The 24,044-nt window shown below is 37.9% G+C and overlaps 1 protein-coding gene across 6 annotated transcripts in view; it reads left to right on the top strand.

The window, feature by feature from the left end:
* The window catches only part of ZNF354A (zinc finger protein 354A), a 30,822-nt gene extending 10,068 nt beyond the window's left edge, over positions 1 to 20,754 (top strand). For 3 of the 6 annotated variants that reach the window (XM_049874450.1, XM_049874451.1, XM_049874449.1), the window contains 2 exons: positions 224 to 292; positions 18,646 to 20,754. In XM_049874450.1, the coding sequence (XP_049730407.1) occupies positions 224 to 292; positions 18,646 to 20,195 (1,619 nt within the window). In that variant the 3' untranslated portion in view covers positions 20,196 to 20,754. The remainder of the gene's footprint in view (positions 1 to 223; positions 293 to 18,645) is intronic. The other 3 variants (XM_049874446.1, XM_049874447.1, XM_049874448.1) reach the window with 2 other exon arrangements.
* The last annotated feature ends 3,290 nt before the right edge of the window (positions 20,755 to 24,044 follow it).

The following is a 24,044-nucleotide window of genomic DNA, read 5'->3' as shown; positions in this document are numbered from 1 at the left end:
TCTGTGTGCCTGGACTCCAGTGTCCTCAGGAGAGCTTCTGTTTTCTTCACTGTGCAGCAAAATTGAAGGAACTGGATGTTCTTGGAAGTACCTTAAATCAGAACTAAAAACACCCTTTGAACAAGTGACCAAAAAACTTCTGCTCCCAGGGGTAGGACTGCCTAAAACCTTCAAACCGTGTATTGTAAAAATTATTTTCACTTAAAAAACTGTTCCTAAATAGGAAGAAACAAAGAAACAAAAAAGGAAGCCAGATTTTGTGAATATCATCCATTGGTGTGCCAGTTTTCAGGTAAGAGGTGGAAGGAAATGGCTCAAAGGATATGCCTCTTTTGCTTGGGTCTCTTGCTTAAGAAATGAGCCCAAAGTACAACCACTGAGGCTGTGCTTTTCTGGAATAGTTATGCTAAGAAAGTAGTGAACTCAACTTGTACATCTAATAAGTTTGGTGTATACCCAAATGTAAAAATACTGTTGAAATATAAAATTTTTTAAATTGCAGGAATGGTCTAGGTAAACAGTTCCTTTCAATGAAAACTGTTTTTCTTTCCTTCTCTTTTCCTCTTCCTGTTTTGTTAATGCTAACTGAACTTGTGCCCATCACCCACTGCATGCGTAAGGGGGCTCGATTGAGGGCCCCTTGTGAGAAAGCTTTCTACTCACCGAGATTTTCCCGGGCTGCATCTGCACAAAGAAAGGGGATTCTTTTTCAATCTGCACAGAATTGCTGTGGGGTTAGCATCAGCCCCAGTGAGTAGCATGTAATGCTTTTTAAAATGCAGATATTCTTACAAGGTGAGAGTGGAGCTAAAATGCTCTGTAGCTCTCTTAAATATATATGAGTTAGTTTTCTTCTTGTCCCCCTGCCCTCCCCAGCAAAGACTCCTCAGTGTGTTCTGCACCTCCCCCCTTACCACTGTCATCCATTCTCGTAGCAGCCAGAATGATCTTTTAAAACGGTAAATCAGATTGTATCAATCCTGTACTCAGAACTTCTAGTAGCTTCTGTTGCATGGAACCCAGTGTCCTCATTGTGGCCTCCAGAGACCCACGTGATCTGGCCCCAGCTACCTCTTAACCTTCCTTGTCTCGCGCCCTGTCCTTCATTCCAGTATTCTAATGACACTGGCCACCTGGCATTTTGTCAGGCAGACCAACCAGGCTCCCATCTCAGGGCCTCTGCACTTGCTTTTTCCTCTCCTGGACCATTCTTCCTGATAGTCACAAGTCCACATGACTTGCTTCCTTGTGTTGCTCAAGTCTCTGCTCAGATTTTACTTTCTTGAATAGGCCCAGCTCATCAAACATGTCCCACCATCCCCCACATTCTTTATCCCCCACCATGCGTTATTTCCTTTCAGAGTGTTTAGCACTATATAATATTAGATGTTTATTATTATTTGGATTTTGATTATAAACTCCCCGATGCTGGGTTGCCTGTTTTGTTCTTTGCCGTATACCTAGGCATTTTCTAATACCAAAATAGTGCCTGGTCCAGAGTTGTCTCCCAGTTTTTTGGTAAATGCATGAATGACATAGGCTAGGCAGTGGAGATGGAGATAGAAAGAAGTGAACCAATTCCAGAGATATTTAGCAGATAAAAGCAGTAAGACTTGGTGATGGGTTAGATACGGAGGATAAAGGAAATAGAGTTGTCAGGGATGATTGTTCAGTTTCTGACTTGTCCTGGGAAAAACAATGATATCATTCACTACAAAGAAATCCAGTTTGGGAGATGTTATTAATTTGGGTTTGAATGAATTAAATTGAGTTGTCTTTGGTTGATCCAGTTATCTAAGTGGAGAGGTCAAGTATTCTGTTGGGTTTAGAGTACTATACTTCAAAATATAGATTGGGTGTGAAATGTAAATTTGGGAAACTATGGCAATATAAAGTAGTTAAAACAATGGTTTAGGTGGAGTTAGCCTAGAGAGAGTAAGAAAAAGAACCTAGAATTGATCCTTGAACAACTCCAGCATTTCATGGCCAGGTAGAGGGAAATGAAACCATAGGGAAGGCATCTAGGTATAATAAAAAAAAAAAAAAAGAGTCTGATGTCATTGAAGATAAGGCTCATAATAGGATGGTAGCAGTAGAGATGGGGAGAAGTAGATGAATTTGAGAAATATTTAGATGGTAGAATTGACAGATCACGGAAATCGATTAGGTGAGGGTGCTGGGGGAACTAGAGGTGTTGAGGGTGACTGTTAAGATTTTGGTTTAGAACTGGCCCAGTTAAACAGGTTAAAGGGAATAATTAATTCAGTTTTCTTGTTAGGTGCCATCCAGTTGGTTCCGACTCATCAGAACAAAACACTGCCTGGTCCTGCAGCATCCTCATAATTGTTGCTGTGTTTGAGCCCAGTGTTGCAGCCATTGTGTCAGTCAATCTCATTGAGGGTCTTCTTTTTTGCTGACCCTCTGCTTTACCAAGCATGATGTCCTTCTCCAGGGAGTGGTCCCTCCTCATATGTCCAAAGTACTTGAGACAAAGTCTCGTTATCCTTGATTCTAAGTACATTGTGGCTATACTTCTTCTAGCAGTCCATGTCATATTTGTTACTCTTCACCAACACCATAATTCAAAGGCATCAGTTCTTTGGTTTTCCTTATTCATTGTCCAGCTTTTGCGTGCCTCTGAGACAATTGAAGATACCATGGCTTGGGTCAGGCATACCTTGGTTTTCAAAGTGAGATCTTTGCTTTTTAAACACTTTAAAGAGGACTTTTGCAGCCAATTTGAGTAATGCAATAGGACATTTAATTTCTTGACTGCTGTTGCCATGGGCGTTGATTGTGGATTCAAGTAAAATGAAATCCTTGACAACTTCAGTATTTTCTCTGTTTACCATGATGTTGCTTATTGGCCCAGTTGTGAGGATTTTTGTTTTCTTTATGTTAAGGTGTAATCCATACTGAAGGCTGTGGTCTTTGATCTTTATCACTTTCAGCAAGCAAGGTTCTGTCATCTGCATATTGCAGGATGTTAATGAGTCTTCAATCCTGATGCTGTGTTCTTCATATATTCCAGCTTCTCGTCTTATTTGCTCAGTGAACAGATTGAATAAGTGTGGTGAAAGGATGCAATCCTGATGCACACCTTTTCTGATTTTAAACCACTCAGTATCCCCTTGTTCTGTTCGAATGACTTCCTCTTGGTCTATGTACAAGTTCCAAATGAGCACAGTTAAGTATTCAGGAATTCCCATTCCCCACAATGTTATCCATAACTTATTATGATCCACTCAGTCAAATGCCTTAGCATAGTCAATAAAACACAAGTAAACATCTTTCTCGTAGTCTCTGCTTTCAGCCAAGATTCATCTGACATCAGTGATATCCCTTGTTAGATGTTCTTTTCTCAATCCAGCTTGAATTTCTGGCAGTTCCTTGGTTTTTTTTTTCTTATTGTGCTTTAAGTGAAAGTTTACAATTCAAGTCAGTTTCTCATGCAAAAACTTACACGCACATTGTTATGTGACCCTAGTTGCTCTCGCTATAACGTGACAACACACTGCTACCTCCACCCTGTATTTCCTATGTCCATTCAACCAGCTCTTGTCCCCCTTTGCCTTCTCATCTCACCTCTGGACAGGAGTTGCCCACATAGTCTCACGTGTCTGCTTGAGCTAATAAGCACATTCCCTACCAGTATCATTTTATTTTTGGAATGGCTAATGATGGTGACATTTCCTCATGTATCTGTTAGCCACCTGAATGTCCATCGTCTTTGGTGAAGTGCCTGTTCATATCCTTTGCCCATTTTTTAACTGGGTTGTCTTTTTGTTGTTGAGGTTTTGCAGTGTCTTGTAGATTTTAGAGATTAGACTCTGATCGGATTTGTTGTAGCCAAAATTTTTTTCCCAGTCTGTAGGTCATCTTTTTATACTTATGGTGAAGTCTTTGAATGAGTATAAGTGTTTGATTTTTAGGAGTTCCCAGTTATCTGGTTTCTCTTCTGGTGTTTGTGTATTATTAGTAACGTTTTGTATCCTGTTTATGTCATGTATTAGGGCTCCTAGCATTGTCCCTATTTTTTCTTCCGTGAATGCTATGCCAGCATCATTTGTTAAAGAGACTGTCTTTTCCTCAATTAACGGACTTTGGGCCTTTGTTGAATATCAGCTGCTCGTAAGTGGATGAATTTATGTCTGGATTCTCAGTTCTGTTCCATTGGTCTGTTTCTGTTGTTGTACCAGGCCAGACTGTTTTGACTTCTGTGGCAGTATAATAGGTTCTAAAATCAGGTAGCGTGAGGCTTCCCACTTTGTTCTTTTTCAGTAATGCTTTACTTACTGGGGCCTCTTCCCTTTCCATATGAAATTGATGATTTGTTTCTCCATCTCATTAAAAAATGCCACTGGAATTTGGAACCGGATTGCATTGTATCTGTAGATCACTTTGGGTACAATAGACATTCACGATGTTGAATCTTCCTGTCCATGAGCAAGGTATGTTTTTCCACTTGCGTAGTTAGTTCTCTTTTGGTTTCTTGCGGTAGTGTCTTGTAGTTTTCTCTGTATAGGTCTTTTACGTCTCTGGTTAGATTTATTCCTAAGTATTTTACCTTCTTGGGAGCTATTGTAAATGGTATTGATTAGGTGATCTCTTCGATGTTCTTTTTGTTGGTGTAGAAGAATCCAACTGATTTTTGTATGTTTATCTTTTGTCCTGATACTCTGCTGAACTCTTCTATTAGTTCCAGTAGTTTTCTTGTGGATTCTTTAGGGTTTTCTGTGTATAAGATCATATCATCTGCAACGAGAGATACCTTTACTTCTTCCTTACCAATTTGAATGCCCCTTATTTCTTTTTCTAGCCTAATTGCTCTGGCTAGGGCCTCCAGCACAATGCTGAATAAGAGTGGTGATAAAGGGCATCCTTGTTTGGTTCCCGTTCTCAGGGGGAATGCTTTCAGACTAACTCCATTTAGAATGATGTCGGCTGTTGGCTTTGTATAAGTTTCCTTTATTATGTTGAGGAATTTCCCTTCTATTCCTATTTTGCTGAGAGTTTTTATCATGAATGAGTGTTGAACTTTGTCAAATGCCTTTTCTGCATCAATTGATAAGATCATGTGGCTCTCGCCTTTTATTTATGTGATGGATTACGTTGATTGTTTTTCAAATATTAAACCATTCCTGAATACCTGGTATGAATCCCACTTGGTCATGGTGAATTATATTTTTGACATGTTGTTGAATTCTATTGGCTAGAATTTTGTTGAGGATTTTTGTGTCTAAGTTCATGAGGAATATTGGCCTGTGATTTTCTTTTTTTGTGGTTTCATTACCTGGTTTTGGCATCGGGGTTATGCTGGCTTCATACAATGAGTTTGGGAGTATTCTGTCCTTTTCTATGCTCTGAAATACCTTTAGTGGTAGCGGTGTTAACTCTTCTCTGAAGGTTTGGTAGCATTCTCCGGTGAAGCCGTCATGGCCAAGGCTTTTTTTGGCTGGGCTTTTTAAATTACCTTTTCAATCTCTTCTTTTGCTATAAGTTTATTAAATTGTTCTACCTCTGTTGGTGTTCGTTTAGGTAGGTATTGACTGTTTCTAGAAATTTGTCGATTTCCTCTAGGTTTTTAAAGTTGTTAGTATAATTTTTCATAGTATTCTGTTACGATTCTTTTAATTCCACTTGAGTCTGTTGTGATATCACCCATCTCATTTCTTATTCGGGTCATTTGCTTCCTATCCTGTTTTTCTTTTGTCAGTTTGGCTAGTGGTTTATCAATTTTGTTGATCTTCTCAGAGAACCAGCTTTTGGTCTTGTTAACTCTTTCAACTATTTTTCTGTTCTCTATTTCATTGAATTCTGCTCTAATTTTTATTATTTGCTTTCTTCTGGTGCTCAAGGGCTTTTTTTTTTTTTTTTTGCTTTTCTGTTCGTTCAAGTTGTACGGATGATTCTTTGATTTTGGCCCTTTTTGGTTGTGTGCATTTATTGCTATAAATTGACCTCTGAGCCCTACTTTTGCTGTGTCCCAAAGGTTCTGGTAGGAGCGTTTTCATTCTCATTTCATTCTATGAATTTCTTCATTCTATCCTTAATTTTTTCTGTAACCCAGTAGCTTTTGAGCAAAGTGATGTTCAGTTTCCATGTGTTTGATATTTTTTCCTTGCTTTTTCTTTTATTGATTTCTACTTTTATGACTCCATGGTCAGGAAAGATGCTTTGTAATATTTCGATGTTTTGGATTCTGTTTAGGCTCACTTTATGGCCTAATATGTGGTCTATTCTGAAGAATGTTTCATGTGCACTAGAAAAGAAAGTATACTTGGCTGCTGTTGGGTGGGGTGTTCTGTATATGTATCTGTGAGGTCAAGTTGGTTGATTGTGGCATTTAAATCTTTCAGGTCTTTACTGAGCTGCTTTCTGGATGTTCTGTCCTTCACTGAAAGTGGTGTGTTGAAATCTACTATTATTGTGGAGCTGTCCTTCTCTCTTTTCAGTGCTGTTAGAGTTTGTTTTATGGATTTTGGTGCCTGTCATTGGATGCATAAATATTTATTGTGGTTATATCCTCCTGGTAAATTGACCTTTCAATCATTATATAATGTTTTTCCTTATCATTTGTGGTGGATTTTACTTTAAAGTGTACTTTGTCAGAAATTAATATTGCCACTCCTGCCCTTTTTTGATTGTTGTTTGCTTGATATATTTTTTTCCATCCTTTGAGTTTTAGTTTGTGTCTTTAAGTCTTAAGGTGTGTCTCTTGTAGGCAGCATATAGACGGATCATGTTTTTTTTTATCCATTCTGCCACTCTCTTTTTATTGGTGCATTTAGTGTATTTACGTTTACATTCAGGGAAATTATTGATAGGTATGAGTTTAGTGTTTCATCTTGATTTTGTGTATGCGTGTGTGTGCTGTTGACAGTTTCTTTTTTCCACTTAATTTTCTGTGCTGAGTCGTTTTTCTTTATATATTTTGTTTTCCTATATTTCATTGTTGTTGCTTTTGTATTTTTGTTTTTCTTGTTTTTTATTTTGATGTGTAGAAGTGTTAGTTTCTTTTGTGGTTACCTTAATATCTACCGCTATTTTTCTAAGTTTAATCCAATCTTTTATTTCTTTATATCTCCTTGACTTCCTCTCCATATGAAAGATCTGTGACTACATTTTTTAGTCCTCCTTTTTTGTTTTAATTTTGTCATCTTTTACATAATGACACCTGTGCTTCACTGTTTCGAGTGTTTAACTTTGATTTATTTTGTGATTTCCCTGGCTGGGATGATATTTGGTTGCTCTGTCCTATGTTCTAGTCTTGGATTGTTATCTGATGTTATTGATTTTCTAACCGGAGGACTCCCTTTAGTATTTCTTGTAATTTTGGTTTGTTTTTTGCAAATTCCTTAAACTTCTATTTATCTGGAAATGTTCTAATTTTGCCTTCATATTTCAGCGATAGTTTTGCTGGATATATAATTCTTGGCTGCCAGTTTTTTTCCTTCAAGGCTTTATATATATCATCCCATTGCCTTGCCTGCATGGCTTCTGCTGAGTAGTCAGAGCTTAGTCTTACTGACTCTCCTTTGTAGGTGACTTTTCATTTATCCTTAGCTGCTCTTAAAATTCTCTCTTTATCTTTGGTTTTGGCAGGTTTCATTATAACACGTCTTGGTGACTTTCTTTTGGAATCTACGTTGTCTGGAGTTCGATGAGCATCTTGGATAGGTATCTTCTTATCTTTCGGGATGTCAGGGAAGTGTTCTGCCAACAAATCTTCAATTCTCTCTGTACTTTCTGTTAACCACCCCCTGTCCCCCCCGCCCCCCCCCCATTCTGGTACTCCAATCACTCATAGGTTGTTCCTCTTGAAAGAGTCCTACAGAATTCTTAGGGTTTTTTCATTTTGTTTAATTATTTTATCTGATTTTTCCTCAAATGTGTTCATCTCAAGTGCTTTGTTGTCAGTCTCACTAATTCTGACTTCCATTTCCTCAATTCTTTTCCTATGACTTTCTGTTGAGTTTTCTAATTCTGAAATTTTATTGTTAATCTTCTGGATTTCTGTTTGCTGTCTCTGTATGGATTCTTGCAGCCTATTAAATTTGTCATTATGCTCTTCTCTAATCTTCTTAAGTTCCTCTAATGCTTGGTCTCTGTGCTGCTTGGCTTGTTCTGCATTTTGCCTGATCTTCCTGATCTCTTGAAGAGTTGTGTATATTAATCTTTTGTAGCCTACCTCTGGTAATTCCAGGAAGATCTCTTCATTTGGACCATTTCTTGAGTCTTTGTTTTCGGAGCTTGCTGAAGCCATCATGGTCTGCCTGTTTATGTGATTTTATATTGACTGTTGTCTCCGAGCCATCAATAATTTATTGTACTTACATATTTTATGTTTGCTTACTGTGACCTAGCTTCTTGTTTTGTTTTGGTTTGATATACCCAAATGAGATGCTTAAGTGAGCAAGTTTGAATATCGGCACCTTTGAAGCTCTAATGTCCTGTCATCAGGTCGTTAGAACTGCTACTAGGTATATGAGCCCATGAGTCCGTTTACTTTTCTTGTATGGATTCAGCTCATGTGTCCAGGTAGTCAGTCACCAAGTGTGTTGTACAGGCTCTCACCTGTAGTCTTAGTTATTGGTGTAGGCACAGGTATCTGGCTGCAGTAGTGGGTCACCCACTGAGCAAGGCAGGGGTCTGACAGCTGCCCCTGAGAGTGTGTGAGGAAAGCATGTGCCTGTTTCCTAGAGCACACAGGTGGGTGGGTTTTGCAGCCAGTTCCATGGGTACCCAATGCTGTTGGCTGTGAGGACTGGGAGGCAGCACTTATCCTTGGACCACCTGTTGTAGATGAGTAGGTGGCATGGGTGTAGCCACCAGTCCTCAGGCCCCTGATGTGGGTAGGCGAGGACCGTGCTTAATAGAGCAGTGTCAAATGTCATGAACCTACCTCTCCACCATGTAGTTGCAACAGTTGAAGTTGGACTTCTGGTATATACCCTGTTTTACTATGCTAATTAGGGCCTACTGTGTTGAAATGGGCCCACACAGGTCTATGCAAGGGTGGAAGGCATTTAAAGTCTGTGGCCCCTTGTACCTGTGCCTAGGCAAAGGAGCTGTTTCTTTGCTGAGTTCCCAGCTTAGGAGAGCTGGCAGATTATTTTTTTCTCTTGGGTGTTAATTTGTTCCTTCTCCCATGCCAGGAGAATGGCTTAGGGTATGCATCAGGTCCTACCTCCAGCCCAGGGAAAGTGGCTATCACCGAAGCCGACTCTGGACCTGGTGCAGAGTGGGGAGGAGTCAGGTTAATGGGAGAGTTTTTTTCTCAAAAGGGTGTTTTTTGCTCCATGTGCTAGATTAAGCGCAAGGACTTACCTTTTGTCGGTTGGGGCTGCTTTTTACTGACTCTGGAGTCGTGAGTGACCTCTCTGCTGCTTGGTCTCTCCTGATGTGGAAAATGCATCTCAAATACTACTGCTTGCTTGTTTCCACTCACACCAGTGAATCCGGCCTGTGGGGTGCCGGTTCCTGCTCAGTCAGGTCTGGCAGCTCCTTGCTGCTTCTGAACCGTCTCTCCCTTCCCCTGCTGCTAAGTCCAATGCCTCAACTTTGTCTTTGATGTTCAGGGCTTGTAGATTGTCATATATAATCGATTCACTTGTTTTTTTGGTCTTTGTTTTAAGAAGGACCACAGGAAGCATCTGAGTACTCCGCCATCTTGCCCAGCCCTGGCAGTTCCCTGTTGATGTACTGCTGTAACCCATTTTTGAGTTAGCGTCACCACAATTTTACTTTGCATGTGGTATTTATGATATTGTTCAATAATGTCTGCATTCTCTTGTATCACCTGTCTTTGCAATGGGCAGAAATATGGGTCACTTCCAGTCAGTTAGCCAGGTAGTTGGCTTCCAGATTTCTTGGCATAAGGAAGTGAGCGCTTCTAGCGTTGCATCTGTTTGATGGAACATTTCAATTGGTATCCCGTCAATTCCTGGATCCTTGTTTTTCGCCAGTGCATTCAGTGAAGCTGGGATGTCTTCCTTCAGTACTGTCGGTTCTTGATCATATGCTACCTACTGAAATGGTTGAATGTTGACCAGTTCTTTTTGGCATAGTGACTCTGTGTATTCCTTCCATCTGCTTTTGTTGCTTCCTGCATCATTCAATATTTTGCTCATAGAATCCTTCAATATTGCAACTTGAGGCTTGAATTTTTTCTTCAATTCTCTCACCTTGAGAAATGCCAAGAATGTTTTTCCCTTTTGGTTTTCTAATGCCAGGTCTTTGCACATTTCATTTTCATACTTTACATTGCATTCTCCAGCCGCTCTTTGAAATCTTGTTCAGCTCTTTTACGTCATCAATTCTTTCATTCACTTTAGCTACTCTATGTTCAAGAGCAAGTTTCAGAAGTTTTTGTGACATTCATTTTGGTCTTTTATTTTTTTCCTGTCACATTAATGTCCTTTTGCTTTCTTCATGTATGAGTTCCTTGATGTCATCTCACAACTCGTCTGATCTTCGGTCATCAGTGTTCAGTGCATCAAATCTATTCTTCGGATGATCTCTAAATTCAGGTGGGATATGCTGAAGGTCATACTTTAGCTCTTGTGGACTTCTTTTAATTTTCTTCAGCTTCATTGTGAACTTGCATATGAGTAACTGACAGTCTCATCTGCTGTCAGCCACTGGCCTTGTTCTGACTGAAGATATTGAGCTTTTCCATTGTTTCTTCCCACAGATGTTGTCAATTTGATTCCTGTGTATTCCATCTGTTGAGGTCCACATGTTTAGTCATCTTTTATGTTGTTGAAAAGTATTTCCAATGCATCAGTCTTACAAAATCCTATTATGTGATCTCCAGCATTGTTTCTGCCACCAAGGCCGTATTTTCCAACTACTGATCCCCTTTCTTTGTTTCCAACTTTTGCATTCCAGTCAACAGTAATTATCAGTGCATCATGAAAGCATGTTTGATGAATTTCAGACTGCAGAAGTTAGTAAAAATCTTCAATTTCTTTATCTTTGGCATTAGTGGATGGTGCATAAATTTGAATAATAGTCATATTAACTGATCTTCCTTGTAGGCATATGGATGTTATCCTATCACTGACAGCTTTGTATTTCAGGAAAGATCTTGAAAAGTTCTTTTTGACGATGAATACAATGCCATTTCTCTTTAGTTTTTCATTCCTGGCATAGTAGACAATGAATGAATGTCTGAGTCAGGATGGCCAATACCAGTCCATTTCAGCTCACTAGAGCCTAGGATATCGATCTTCAAGCATTCCATTTCTTTGATGACCTCGTAATTTTCCTCCATTAGTGTTCTGATGACTAATGGATATTTGCAGTTGTTTCTTCTCATTTTGAGTCATGCCACATCAGCAAATGAAGGTCCCAAAAACTTTATTCTATCCACATCATTAAGGTCTAATCTACTTTGAGGAGGCAGTCTTCCCCAGTCTTACTTTTAGTTCCATCCAATCTGAGGGGCTCATATTCTGGTACTATATGAGACAATGTTCTGCTGTTCGTAAGGTTTTCACTTGCCAGTTTTTTTAGAAGTAGTTCACCAGGTCCTTCCTGGTCTGCCTTAGTGTGGAAGCTCTGCTGAAACCTGTCCATCATGGGTGACCCTGTTGATATTTGAAATACTGGTAGTGTAGCATCTAGTATTAGGCATGTTGAATTTGAGATGTCTTTGAGATATCAGAATTGCTGTTGTGAGCAGGGTGTTGATTTGGAGAGTAAATATGTCTTGCCTAGAGTACAAGTTTGTAGTTGAAGCAGTGGTCATGGCTGGCCTATGGTGAGAGTACAGAGTGGTGAGAATTGGGGCCAAGGACTAAACTCTAGGGAACTCCAAGCATTAAAGATCACGTAGAGGAAAATGAGCTCTCAGAGGAGTTTCTGGCTGGTGGAATGTGAGAAGAATGGTGGGAGAAGTATGGAGTCACTGTAGCTTAAGAAGAGAATGTCTCAAGAAAGATGAAGGGTCACTATCAGTTGCTGCTGAGAGGTATGTTAGGTAAGCTGAATAGAGTGTTTTAGACACATGGAGGTCATAGAGGTCTTAGCAAGGATAGTGGTAGGGGCAGAAACCAGAATGGAACAGATGAGAGGTGAGTGAGAGGGAGAAAATGGACAAGTGTAGAGAACTGTAGAAGGGTGGGTGTGTACAACAGGTAGCAACAGCAGCTGAAAGAGTTCTGCTATACATATATAAATAGATATTTCTGTATATACTTTTTTTCTTTTTCCGTTCCAACTATAGTATGCAATACACATTATTCTGTCCCTTGCACTTGATACATCTGGAAGCTCTTTTCATGTCTGTGCATAGAGAGCTTCCTCACTCACAAGAATACTTCTAATGGTCTAAGACTGACTCATCTTGGTGGAGGGAAGAGGTGATCTTGGATGCATATGGGTTGGGATGATGTCAGCCTAGCACGTCCATTTGGGCTTAGATTTTATAAATGGCATGTTTATAGCAAGTTGGAAATTAAAGCTTTACCTTTATCATGTAACAGTATAAAGTCCAGATGCTCATCAACAGGAATCTGGCTGAATAAGCTGTAACACATTCATATAATTGAATTCTATGCACTGGTAAAAAAGAATGAGGAAGACCTCTAAATTCTTCTATGGAGTAAACTCAAGAACATATTAGTGGGAAAAAGTACAGTGCAGAACAATGAGTATACTACTTTTATCTAAGAAAGGAGGGAAATACAATAATAATAATATATATTTCCTTATATTGAAAAAAGGATAAAACCAAAAAAATAAAAATGGTTATCTATAAGGTGAAGGAAGACAAGGAATGGGGAGGACAGGGATAGAAGTCTAGACTTTTTTGAAGGTATCTTGTTTTTTTATAGTTTGAATTTGGAACTATAAAAATATCTTATAAAATTATACAACAAAGTTAAATGAAAACAAAAATAAATTTCCTAAACATTGAAAGCAAAATGAAACAAATGACCCTAGTGGTGTTTCAAGTTGGTGGTTTAGCCACATAGAGAAAAATTTATTTCAAGTGTCTTTAAAAACAGCAATTTGACTGAATATGCTTGACAGTTTATATGTCAAGGACAAAAAAGATGCTGAAACAATAGTGTTAATTTTTCTCAGTGCAATGATAGTATTGTGGGTAGGTGTATAAAATGTCCTTATCTTTAGGAAATGTATTCTGAAATATTTATGGATGAAATGATATGATGTATGGGATTTGCTTTAGTGTAGAGGTAGAGTTGTAGATGAAACAGTGTTGGTGATTATTGAAGCTGACTTGGGAGTTTATTGTACAACTCCCTCTGCTTTTGTAAATGTTGAAAATCTTCCATAAAAACACTTTAAAAATTAGAATTATCAACAACAAATTTCTAGAACAGCATTTCTCTCTTCTACCAAGATAAACATTATGGAAAATGTTTTTACAGATACCCAGTACTACTCCCCATCGTGGTGTTATTCAATACCACCCTCCCATTGTGATGTTATGTATAATTCTCAGCATATAACTCCCTTAGTTTTTTATATTACTGTCTAGAAAACCCTGTGAGACTGCAAATGTAAGTGGCATTTTTGTACGAATAACTTCGCATCTGACAGACTACAGGATATTATGGGGAAAGATATTTTAGAAAACAAGTCTGGAAAAATGTCTTAAGTTAAAGACTTTGATTCTATCTTCAGCCTTTGCCCTAGCATTCCATCTAGTCTACTGCTAATCCTTGAGAATCTTATTTTAGATGTCAGTTCCTCCAGAAAATTCTCTAACCACCACTTGCACTCCTCTCTTGCCCACACCATCCACTATCTAAGGATAGTTTGGATGCTGTTCTAAGCTCACATTTGCATCCATATCTACAATTGTTTTTGTTGTAGCAGTTTTCACATTGTATTGTGATTGCCTGTTGACTCCATGAGCAAATGAACTGTTTCATTACTGAATTCATTGCATCTGGTGGATCACCAGTGCCTAGGATAAATAGAGCCTGGCACATAGTAAGTGCTTGGTAAATATTTGGCGAATGAATAAATTAAGGAGCAATCAGTGCTTTTTGAAATAACAAGAGGAGTTCTGTATATTAAGAGGGATAATCCAGTACGAAATAATAGTGGAAAGGTGAGAAACTAGAGTAAATGAACACATTAGGAGTCAGTAGCAGTAGTCATGATAGAGTAAGGGGATCCTGAACACAAGTTAGTGATGGCAGAGACATTTTAGTGATGAGATTTAAGAGAATTTGGTGACTGAGTAGACTTGGAATGCAGGAGAGAGAAGATTCTGAGATGAAACTAGGAATTTAGGGCAGAGTAACTGAAAAGGCTGTGATGTCATTCTGTCTGAATGGGAAAATATTTGAAAAGAAGTGTGCTGTGTTCAGATTTGGACAGGTGAATTTGAAGTGTAAGAAAGATACTGAAATGGAAATTCTAACAGGCAGTTTGAAATACCTCTGAAAACTCTTTTGAGAAGAGTCAGGATAGTCATTTATGTAGGAGGTATGGGAGTGGATGAAATCACATATGGAGAGAAGAAGATTGAAGAGAGAATCTCAGTGTCGTAGTGCCAAGGGAGGAGAATCTGGACCTAATGTCAGGAACTAGTCAAGGTGGTTACCATTAGCAAAATCATTCTGGTCTCTAAACTTCTGACCACTTAACCTTGTTCATGAAGTAGCTCAGGTGCAGGCTTAACTCTGGGAGGGAACAAAGGTTGGTCTGCGCATCAGGAGACAAATTTGTAGGCCTATAGCAAAGTCTAAGCAGATTGTAAGGAACAGTTAAGAGGTCAACAATCCAAGGCTCATGTCCACTTCTTTGAGAAACACAAATCCAGGACTAAGGCATTTGAAGTTTATAGTAGAGTTGGGATGAGTCATCCAAAATTGATACAGACCATTATAACAGGGATTATTTCCATTAAAAAATAAAAACTCCCCATGTCTCATTTCTCTGTTCCGCTTTAAACAACACTATTGTTTCTAGTTTCTTACCTCCAGTTGTTTCCTTTGTGTACTCCCGGTCGACCTTCTTCATTACTATTTCACTAAAAGCACTGATATTAAATCCCACAACCTTCATCTTGCCACAATTAGGGTTAAGTTTTTAGTCTTCAAATTGTTTGCCACAGTTGTGCCTGAACTGCTTCCTGAAGCACTTTTTTCCTTTGCTTTCTGGGACACCATATCCTCCTTATTTTCTTCCTTTTCTTGACCTCTAAGTATAGTGGTTCTTTGGCTTTAAATAAAAGTTACATGTTGATGACTCCCAAATACCTATCTGTAGCTCTGGCCTTTTCCCCAAGCTTCAGAATAATATATAACCAGCTGTTTCAGTATCTTCCCTTAACATCTGTTAAGGCATCTCAGCCATATCAAACATCTGAAACTGAATACCCACTCAAACTTGGGCTTTTCCAGGTCTTCCCCTTCTCAGTGACCCATCCAGCACTCATCATTTCAGACTGGAAACGTAGGAGTGATCTGTAACTTTTCTTTTTCCTCTCACTGTACCATATGCAGTCCGTCAGGAAGTTCAGTCCGGTTAGCTCTCCCTTCGTAATATGCCCTGATGCACTCACCTGCACTGCCACCACCTTTCTTATCTCAGTAATGGCAGTAGCCTCCTAAGTGGTCTTTCCCCTCCTTGCTTTCACTTGTGCCCCACCAGCATCTCTTCTCTCTACAGTAGTCAGCTTGAGTGAGCATATACTTCCTTCGTGGCTTCCTGTCATGCTTAGAATAAAATCCAAAGTCCTTACCATGCATGGCCTATGAGGTCTTACATGATTTTTCCTCAAGCCATTGCTCCAGTCTTTTTTACCATTTTCCCTCTTGTTCTCACTGTACTCCAGCCACACCAGGCTCTTTGCTGTTCCTCAGATAAGTTAAGCACACTTTATATTTCCCGTTTCCTTTGCTTGTCAGCCTCTTTCTTTGGATATCCATGTGGCTTTTTCTTGTTTTCATTTAGATTGACACTCAAATATAATCCTAAATGATCACCCTGTCAAAAATACCCTCTATTCAAAAACCCTAGGAAATACCAATTTTAAATAGGGAAGAGGAAAGAGTTATCTATGAAGGAAACCCTGGTGGCATAGTGGTTAAGTGCTTTGGCTGCTAACCAAGAGGTCGGCAGTTCAAATCCACCAGATGCTCCTTGGAAACTCTATCAGGCAGTTCTACTCTATCCTGTAGGGTCACTATGAGTCAGAATCAACTTGACGGCAGTGGGGTTTTTTTTTGTTTTATGAAGGAAACAAGTGAAAACTGGTAGAAGAAAAAGAAAAACAGGATATAATATGTCCACAAGGGAACTCTAAGCAGAAGAAATACATACAGAGTGAGAAAGTGAATGTCAAATAAACTGGTACAGTGAGATGGGAAGGATATTTTTAAATGATTATCTCTAGCCTAGGAGAAAATGCCAAATGATGTGTACAGCCAATACCCTGGCAAAGCTTAATGTTCATTGAGTTGTATCTTTACCAAATGTTAATATTTATTTATTCTGTTCTTTACCTCCTTATTATGCTAGTTAGTTTCTTAATGCTATTGCAACAGAAATACCACAAGTGGGTAGTTTTAAAGAACAGAAATTCATTTTCTCACAGTTCAGGAGACTAGAAATCTGAATTGAGGGCACTGGCTCTAGCGGAAGGCTCTCTCTCTGTTCCAGGAGAAAATCCTTGTCTCAGCCAGCTTCTCTAGTCCCAGCACTCCTCAATTCCTTGGCAATCTCCACATGGCATCTATATTTTCCCCATTTGTGCTTGCTTCTCTCTGTGTCTAATCTGCTCTTTTTACATGTCTAATGTCATAGTTTTAAGACACACCCTATACTCATATGGCCTCATTAGCATAACAAAGAAAACCCTGTTCCCAAATGGGATTACTGCATTTACAGGTATAGGGGTTAGGATTCCAACATGTAATTTTAAATCCATGGTTCTGCTGTTCATTGTTAATCTTTTATTTCTTTTCAACCCTTTCTTGCTTGATGTGTCAAATGGTTGCCTTCCTAGCTTGTAACTTTTGACTTCATCCCTACCTTTTTGCACTCTGTAAAACCCTGGTGGGGTAGTGGTTAAGGGCTACAGCTGCTAACCCAAGGGTTGGCAGTTCAAATCTGCCAGGCGCTCCCTGGAAACTCTACGGGGCAGTTCTACTCCGTCGTATAGGGTCGCTATGAGTCGGAGTCGACTCGACAGCACTGGGTTTGGTTTTTGATTTTGGTTTAGATTAATTCAATAATGCCTCCGTGTCTGAACTGGGCTGAAAACCTTCTCATCACCCATGATGTCCTGGAAGGCAACTTTTGCTACAAGGATTTGAATCACATGCAGTCAGTCCTCATTACTCCAAGATACTATATTTGTGAATTTCCCAACTCGATAAAATTTACGACCTGAAAATCAATACTTGGAGGCACTTTTATGGACATGCACAGAGCTGCAAAAAATTTGAGTTGCTTGATGCATACATTCCCATCTGTGGTCAAACAAGGCAATGCCCTGCCTTCTTATTTTAGCTCTCATACACTTTTTTTTTTTATATATAAAAAAGTGTCCTTTTTGTGGTCTGTTTAGTGCCAAGTTTTTCCAAATTTTTATGTTTTTTGTTGGTGGTTTTGCAAAGTGCTAACCATAAGGCTGTAATGTGCCTTATGGAGAATACAGGTATTTTAGATAAGCTTCCTTTGGGCATGAGTCATAGTGCTATTGCTGTGAGTTCAGTATTAATGAAAAATGCATATTAAATAATGCATCTTTAAAAAGACACATACATAAAGCAAGGTTATATGTTGATTGGTTGATGAAAAGACTCACTGGAACTTACCCTGTATTTCCTGTAGGAGCAATTGTTCTGTATTTACTAATTCAGTGTTCATGGTAATTTCATAAAACATAAATATCACCGATAATGATAATTGACTGTGTATGTATGTATGTGTGTGTATAAAACTAATATAAAAGCAGTTAAGAATATTTGACACTGACCAACTAGAGAAAGCTACTGTATTTAAGGAAGGCTAACAAAACAAACAAGTTTCATATATAATTGGGGTGCCATGAAGAAGATTGACCTGTAGGGCATAATAATCTGCTTTTGAAAAACAGACATGGTGAAATAGGGAATTGAGATTTATAAGTGGTTAGTGCTATAATAAGGGGAATGAACTATGGAAGCACAGAGTCAAGAAAGGACTCAGAGAAGTTAACTTTTGAACTGAATCTGAAGGATACAAAGGAATTTGGCATGTAGTAAAAGGGGGAAGATTTTCCAGATTACATAAAAAAAAGAAATGTCGTGCATGTAATTTACTAGTCCATCATAGACCTTGGACTCTGATCCCAGGCTGTCTTTTCCAATGTAAACCCACTTTTTTAATCTCTATTCTCCGTTAGCCAGCTCTCCAAATCAGTCTTAAACTCTCAGCTTCTTTAAGTGGGTTTGGTTTATTCTTTTGTTCACCATAGTACTTCAGCTCCCATTTATTGTTTTTTCTAGACTACATAGCTTTTCTATTTTTCCGACTTATGTTTTCTGGCAAGATACAAAGCCCTTATTTAAATACCAATATTTATTTATTCTACACATTTAGTCTTAGTAGCCAGCTACTATGATGTCACATGAAGCATCTTCATTTTCTTTTTTTTTTTCCCCCCAGGATGGGAGAACAATCAAAAAATCACAAAGTCAACGCAAACACAAGATTCATCATTTCAGCAACTGATAATAAAAAGTTCCAGAAGGAATGGACCGAGGGACTTCAAATCAGAAAAACCTTGTGTATATGAAGACAGATTAAAGAAACTGCCTCATAAAAAGGATAGTTTTCAGATAGTTTCAGTCACCCACAAAAAAATCCTTACTATAGAAAGAATCCGTAAAAATATTGAATTTGGCCAAAACTTCAACCTGAAGTCAGACCTTGTTAGGCAACAGATGGTAGATAGAGAAAAATCTCCCTCAAAATCTGAAACACAAGGAAATAGGTTCAAACAGAATTCAGATTTGCTTAGTCAACCAAAAATCAACACAGCAGAGAAACGCTATAAATGTAATATATGTGAAAAAACCTTTACTAACAATTCATCTCTTCGTAAACATCTGAAAAACCATACTGGAGAGAAATTGTTTAAATGTAAAGAATGTTTGAAAGCCTTCAGCCAAAGTTCAGCTCTTATTCAACATCAAATAACTCATACTGGAGAGAAACCCTATGTATGTAAAGAATGTGGGAAAGCCTTCACTCTTAGTACATCCCTCTATAAGCATCTCAGAACCCATACTGTGGAGAAATCCTATAGATGTAAAGAATGTGGTAAATCCTTCAGCCGAAGATCAGGCCTTTTTATACATCAAAAAGTCCATGCTCAAGAAAATCCCTATAAATATAATCCAGGTAGGAAGTCATCCCTTCCTGGATGTCAGAGAATTCATCCCAGAAAGAAGTCTTATTTATGTAATGAATGTGGCAACACCTTTAAGTCTAGTTCATCGCTTCGTTATCACCAGAGAATTCACACTGGAGAGAAACCTTTTAAATGTAGTGAATGTGGGAGAGCCTTCAGTCAGAGTGCATCTCTTATCCAACATGAGAGAATTCACACTGGAGAAAAACCCTATAGATGTAATGAATGTGGAAAAGGCTTCACTTCTATTTCAAGACTTAATAGGCATCGAATAATTCATACTGGTGAGAAGTTTTATAATTGTAATGAATGTGGTAAAGCCTTAAGTTCCCACTCAACACTTATTATTCATGAGAGAATTCATACTGGAGAGAAACCATGTAAATGTAAAGTATGTGGAAAAGCTTTCAGACAAAGTTCAGCTCTCATTCAACATCAGAGAATGCACACTGGAGAAAGACCCTATAAATGTAATGAGTGTGGGAAAACATTCAGATGTAACTCATCCCTTAGCAACCATCAGAGAATTCATACTGGAGAAAAACCATATCGATGTGAGGAATGTGGAATATCTTTTGGTCAAAGTTCAGCTCTTATTCAACATCGGAGAATTCATACAGGAGAGAAACCCTTTGAATGTAATACATGTGGGAAGACTTTTAGACAGAGCTCATCACGTATTGCCCATCAGAGAATTCATACCGGAGAGAAACCCTATGAATGTAACACATGTGGAAAGCTTTTCAACCACAGGTCATCCCTTACTAATCACTATAAAACTCATATTGGGGAGAACCCCTAGAAAATATATTTGCTTATGTAAAAGCCTTAAACCAAAGCTTATCAAAGAATACATACTTGACTGTCATGTAATAAATATAATGAGTATGAGAAAATTTCTACAATAATTTAATCCTCGTCTGATATTAAATTCCAAGGATAAACCTTGACTACATAATAAATATGAGGAAAGCATTCATACACTTTTAAAATAACCTGGGATGAAGAATTCCACAACAGGATACATTGACTTGAAGCATTTGTAAAATGAAAGGTTCTTTTTGTTGTTGGTGGTGGTGTTTTCATATAGCAGTGTCAGTATACACTAGATGCTATAAGTGACCATCATAAACATGTGACGGGGAGTGGTTATGTGTGCTGGATTTCTCACTAGAAAAACACCAAACTCTATAAACTAGTAATATATTTTTATAACATTTTAATAACATGAAAGAATTTATACATTTTTAGAGAAAAGGACCAAATAAAAGATAAAAACAAACTGTAAACTACCTCTCAATCTGTGGATTTTGTCCTTTTCCTGACCTGAAGTCAAACGTTGTGCGTGGATTTCATTAAAAAAGAAAAAAAAAAAAATTTTTTTTTTTTTTTTTGGCTCTCTTCCTCCTTTGTTCTTGTAATTGCTGTGAATAGAGAGTTTTCTACCCAATTCCTAATTCGGTTCTCGGAATTTTTTTTTTTAACTGCTCTGCAGTCATTGATTATGAAAATCTACCTACTATATACTATGAGCTCTCATCGTAGGTATGTTGAATACAAAAAAGCAATTGCAAGGTTAAAGTTTTAAAGAAATTACTTAAAAAAATTGGCAACAAAAAGGCCTATCAGAAGAAGTTTAACTATTCTAACCCCTGTGGCAAAATCTTGAAAAGGACATCAATTATTCTATAAAATAAAAAGTGCATTTTCCTCACTTGGGGTTCTCTGGTGTCAGACAATTTCATACTTCAATAAGAAAAAAAAATGTGAAGTATCTCTAAATAAAAACTTTTTATTGTTTTTAATCTCAGCTTTGTGGTAGGTGCTACACATCATGCAAGTTTTAGAAAGAAAGGCCTTATCTTCAAGAACCCACAAATTGAAGGGGAAGTGTATAGAGTTGAAGAGAATAGTAAATTAGCAAGTTATTATATGTTACATTATGAAAACACGATTGTTTTGCAGGCAAAGAGAAAAGTTATGGCAATACTGTGTTGCAATACATGAGTGTTATATAGAGATTTGCACAGGATGACAGAAAGGATGGAATCTAACCAAGGAATTGTGGAGAGATCAGAGAAAGCTTTCCAGTAATGCTTGAGTCAAGTGTTGGAATAATAAGAATTCTCTAGAGGGTAAGATGAGCACTCCTAGTAGAGAACTGCATGTGGAAAGGTACGGGTGGGTACCACCATGGCATGTTTGTGGAAACTTAAGTATAGAACTAATAAACAGGGCAATGACAGATGTTGACTCTTGAGAAGAGGACAAAGGCCAGATAACAAAAAGCCTTTTTGTAAGACAAAGGAGTTTGGATTTTATCCTGAAATTTATGGAGTCTTGTAAATATTTTAAGCAATGGAAGTTGTAACAATATGCAGGGGATGAATTTAAGAGGTTGAATAGAACTGACCAGACTGAAGCCTAGAAATCTGGACTATTACAATAATCCAAGTGATGACAGAGGTTCCTAACTCAAGCAGGGACACTACAGATGGCAAATAAGAGACAGATGTATTAGGATAAATAAGACATGGTATTCACAGATAAATGTGTGAGGATGATGAGTGAGAAGCAGGCTAAGCTGACTCCCAGGTAGGATTGCCAGTTGTCTTGTCAATAAAATACAGGACATAGCCTGTGTTTTATAACTTTGTCTTGCATCATGTATTGACTTTGTTAGGACACCCTAAATGTATTGAGTTTTTCTGAATAAATTGAGAATTTCAGCAGTTATGGCTATTTTTCTGCCATAGTAATTGGCACTTAAATCACTTAAATGGCAACATTAGCTGAAATCATACCTCACAGGTAAATATCTGAACAGTCTCTTAACATCTCTCCCATAGGTTTGGCACAGGGAAGACCAAAATAGGGGACTGAGAATTAAAAGTACTTATTTTCCATATTAAAGAAAAGACTTCCAGTCAAAGTCCTAAGTCATAAGCAAAAAATTAATTAGAGGTAACTTCAAATCAGTACATATGCTCTGAAAATCAATCAGTGATTGTCTCACTCTGGTAGTCATGCTTCTGAAAGAGTGTCAGTGACAGCTGCAGGTTTCTAAAAGTCAGCCAGTCAGTGGCAGTCCCATGTTTCTACACAAGTCAGTCAGCAATTGCCTCACTCCAGTGACCATGTTCATAAAAGTCAGTAACTGCCTTACTTCAGTGACCACATTAACACAGTTGAAAGTTCTTTAGTCCCTAAACACCTGCTTCTAAAAATCCATCAATCCCTGGACACCAAGCTCTCCAAAATCTTGTATAAAAGATTTGCTCTGACTTAGTTTGGGAAGACTACTTTGCAAGTACAGCTCTCCCTTTCAGGTAAACAGTCCCTTTGAAGCTCTTTTTCTGGTATGCAATTATTTGTTCGGTATAAAAAATGATTGAAAGTCAGATAGAAACCTGGATATACTACAGCTAAGTATAAGAGTTGTATGATTTCCTCAACTAATCCCAATTGAAGTGATACTATAACATTTTCTAAGAAAAATTTGAAGGTAAAATGTTCATGGCACAAGTTGTAATGGCATCAGTCTAATAGCTCAAATGACTGTACCACTACCAAAATTAATTTCTGATTCTAAAATAGCAATGAATTTTTAAGCACCAGGATAAAATCTACTGCAATAATAAAATATGCAATGGCTTAATTTACTGTTACAGAGATTATCAAAGATCTAAAATGCCTCATCTTTTTACTACATAGCCCTGGATGTAAGTAATCACAATGCAGACCAAAAAAAAAAAGATTTTTCACTGAGATGTTTTAATTTTATAAGTGCTTATTTATCACTAAGCCAGCTAGAAACATCATAAATTCAACAGTACTATCTAGAGGTAGAAAACTACTACCTTCTCTTTTGCATGTTTTATAGACTCTGGTAAAGAGGTTTGTAAAGGGGGTAGTACTGGGATAAAGGTCTGGTTGTACCAACTAAGCAATTTATCTTCTTCAGTGTACTTTTAAATAGACTGTTCTGGTGTACCCAGATTCATGGCTTTTAAGACAAGATAAAACATAAGATAAAAATTATACAAATGGTATTTGTTGAAAACTAAGAAGTATGCTATAAACTTCATAAAATCAAGGCAAATCTGGAAAACAAAAAACTATAGACATTTACTGAGAAACAGACATATACCAATAAGCAACTAGGTGGACTGAGTTTTGGGAGGAAAAAAGAGAACACAGGTCTGCATACAGCACAACAGCTTCTTATTCTTGAACGTTATAGATTTTTCTTCAAAGTGTGGATGGAAATTTAATTTAGATAATTTATTCCCTTCTTTTAATGCTGGTCTAAAGAACTTGGGCCACCCATGAAACTATTTTGAGAGAGCATGAGTGTTTGGGTAGGAGGAATAGTTTCTAGTGACTCTCCTTTTTTGTAGTTTTAAAAAATGTTATTAAAGGAAAGATCTCTGTGAATTCTCCAGGGGCCGTGTATGCTGACTATTGCTGGCTTCCTGTGGCCAGTAGAGAGTTGAATTTGTTCCTGTTCTGTTTTTTAACTTAACACATTTTTTTTTCTAAGATGACCTGGTTTTTACAGTAAAAACAAACAGTAGATTTGCAGCCTAAAAGACTGTTGGGTTGTATTTGAAGTTATTGGAGTTGTAAAGCTATAAGGTTACCTGGTTGT

This window comes from Elephas maximus, chromosome 2 (assembly GCF_024166365.1).
Source record: "Elephas maximus indicus isolate mEleMax1 chromosome 2, mEleMax1 primary haplotype, whole genome shotgun sequence".
NCBI lineage: Eukaryota > Metazoa > Chordata > Mammalia > Proboscidea > Elephantidae > Elephas > Elephas maximus.
This window is presented reverse-complemented; position numbering and strand designations above follow the sequence as displayed.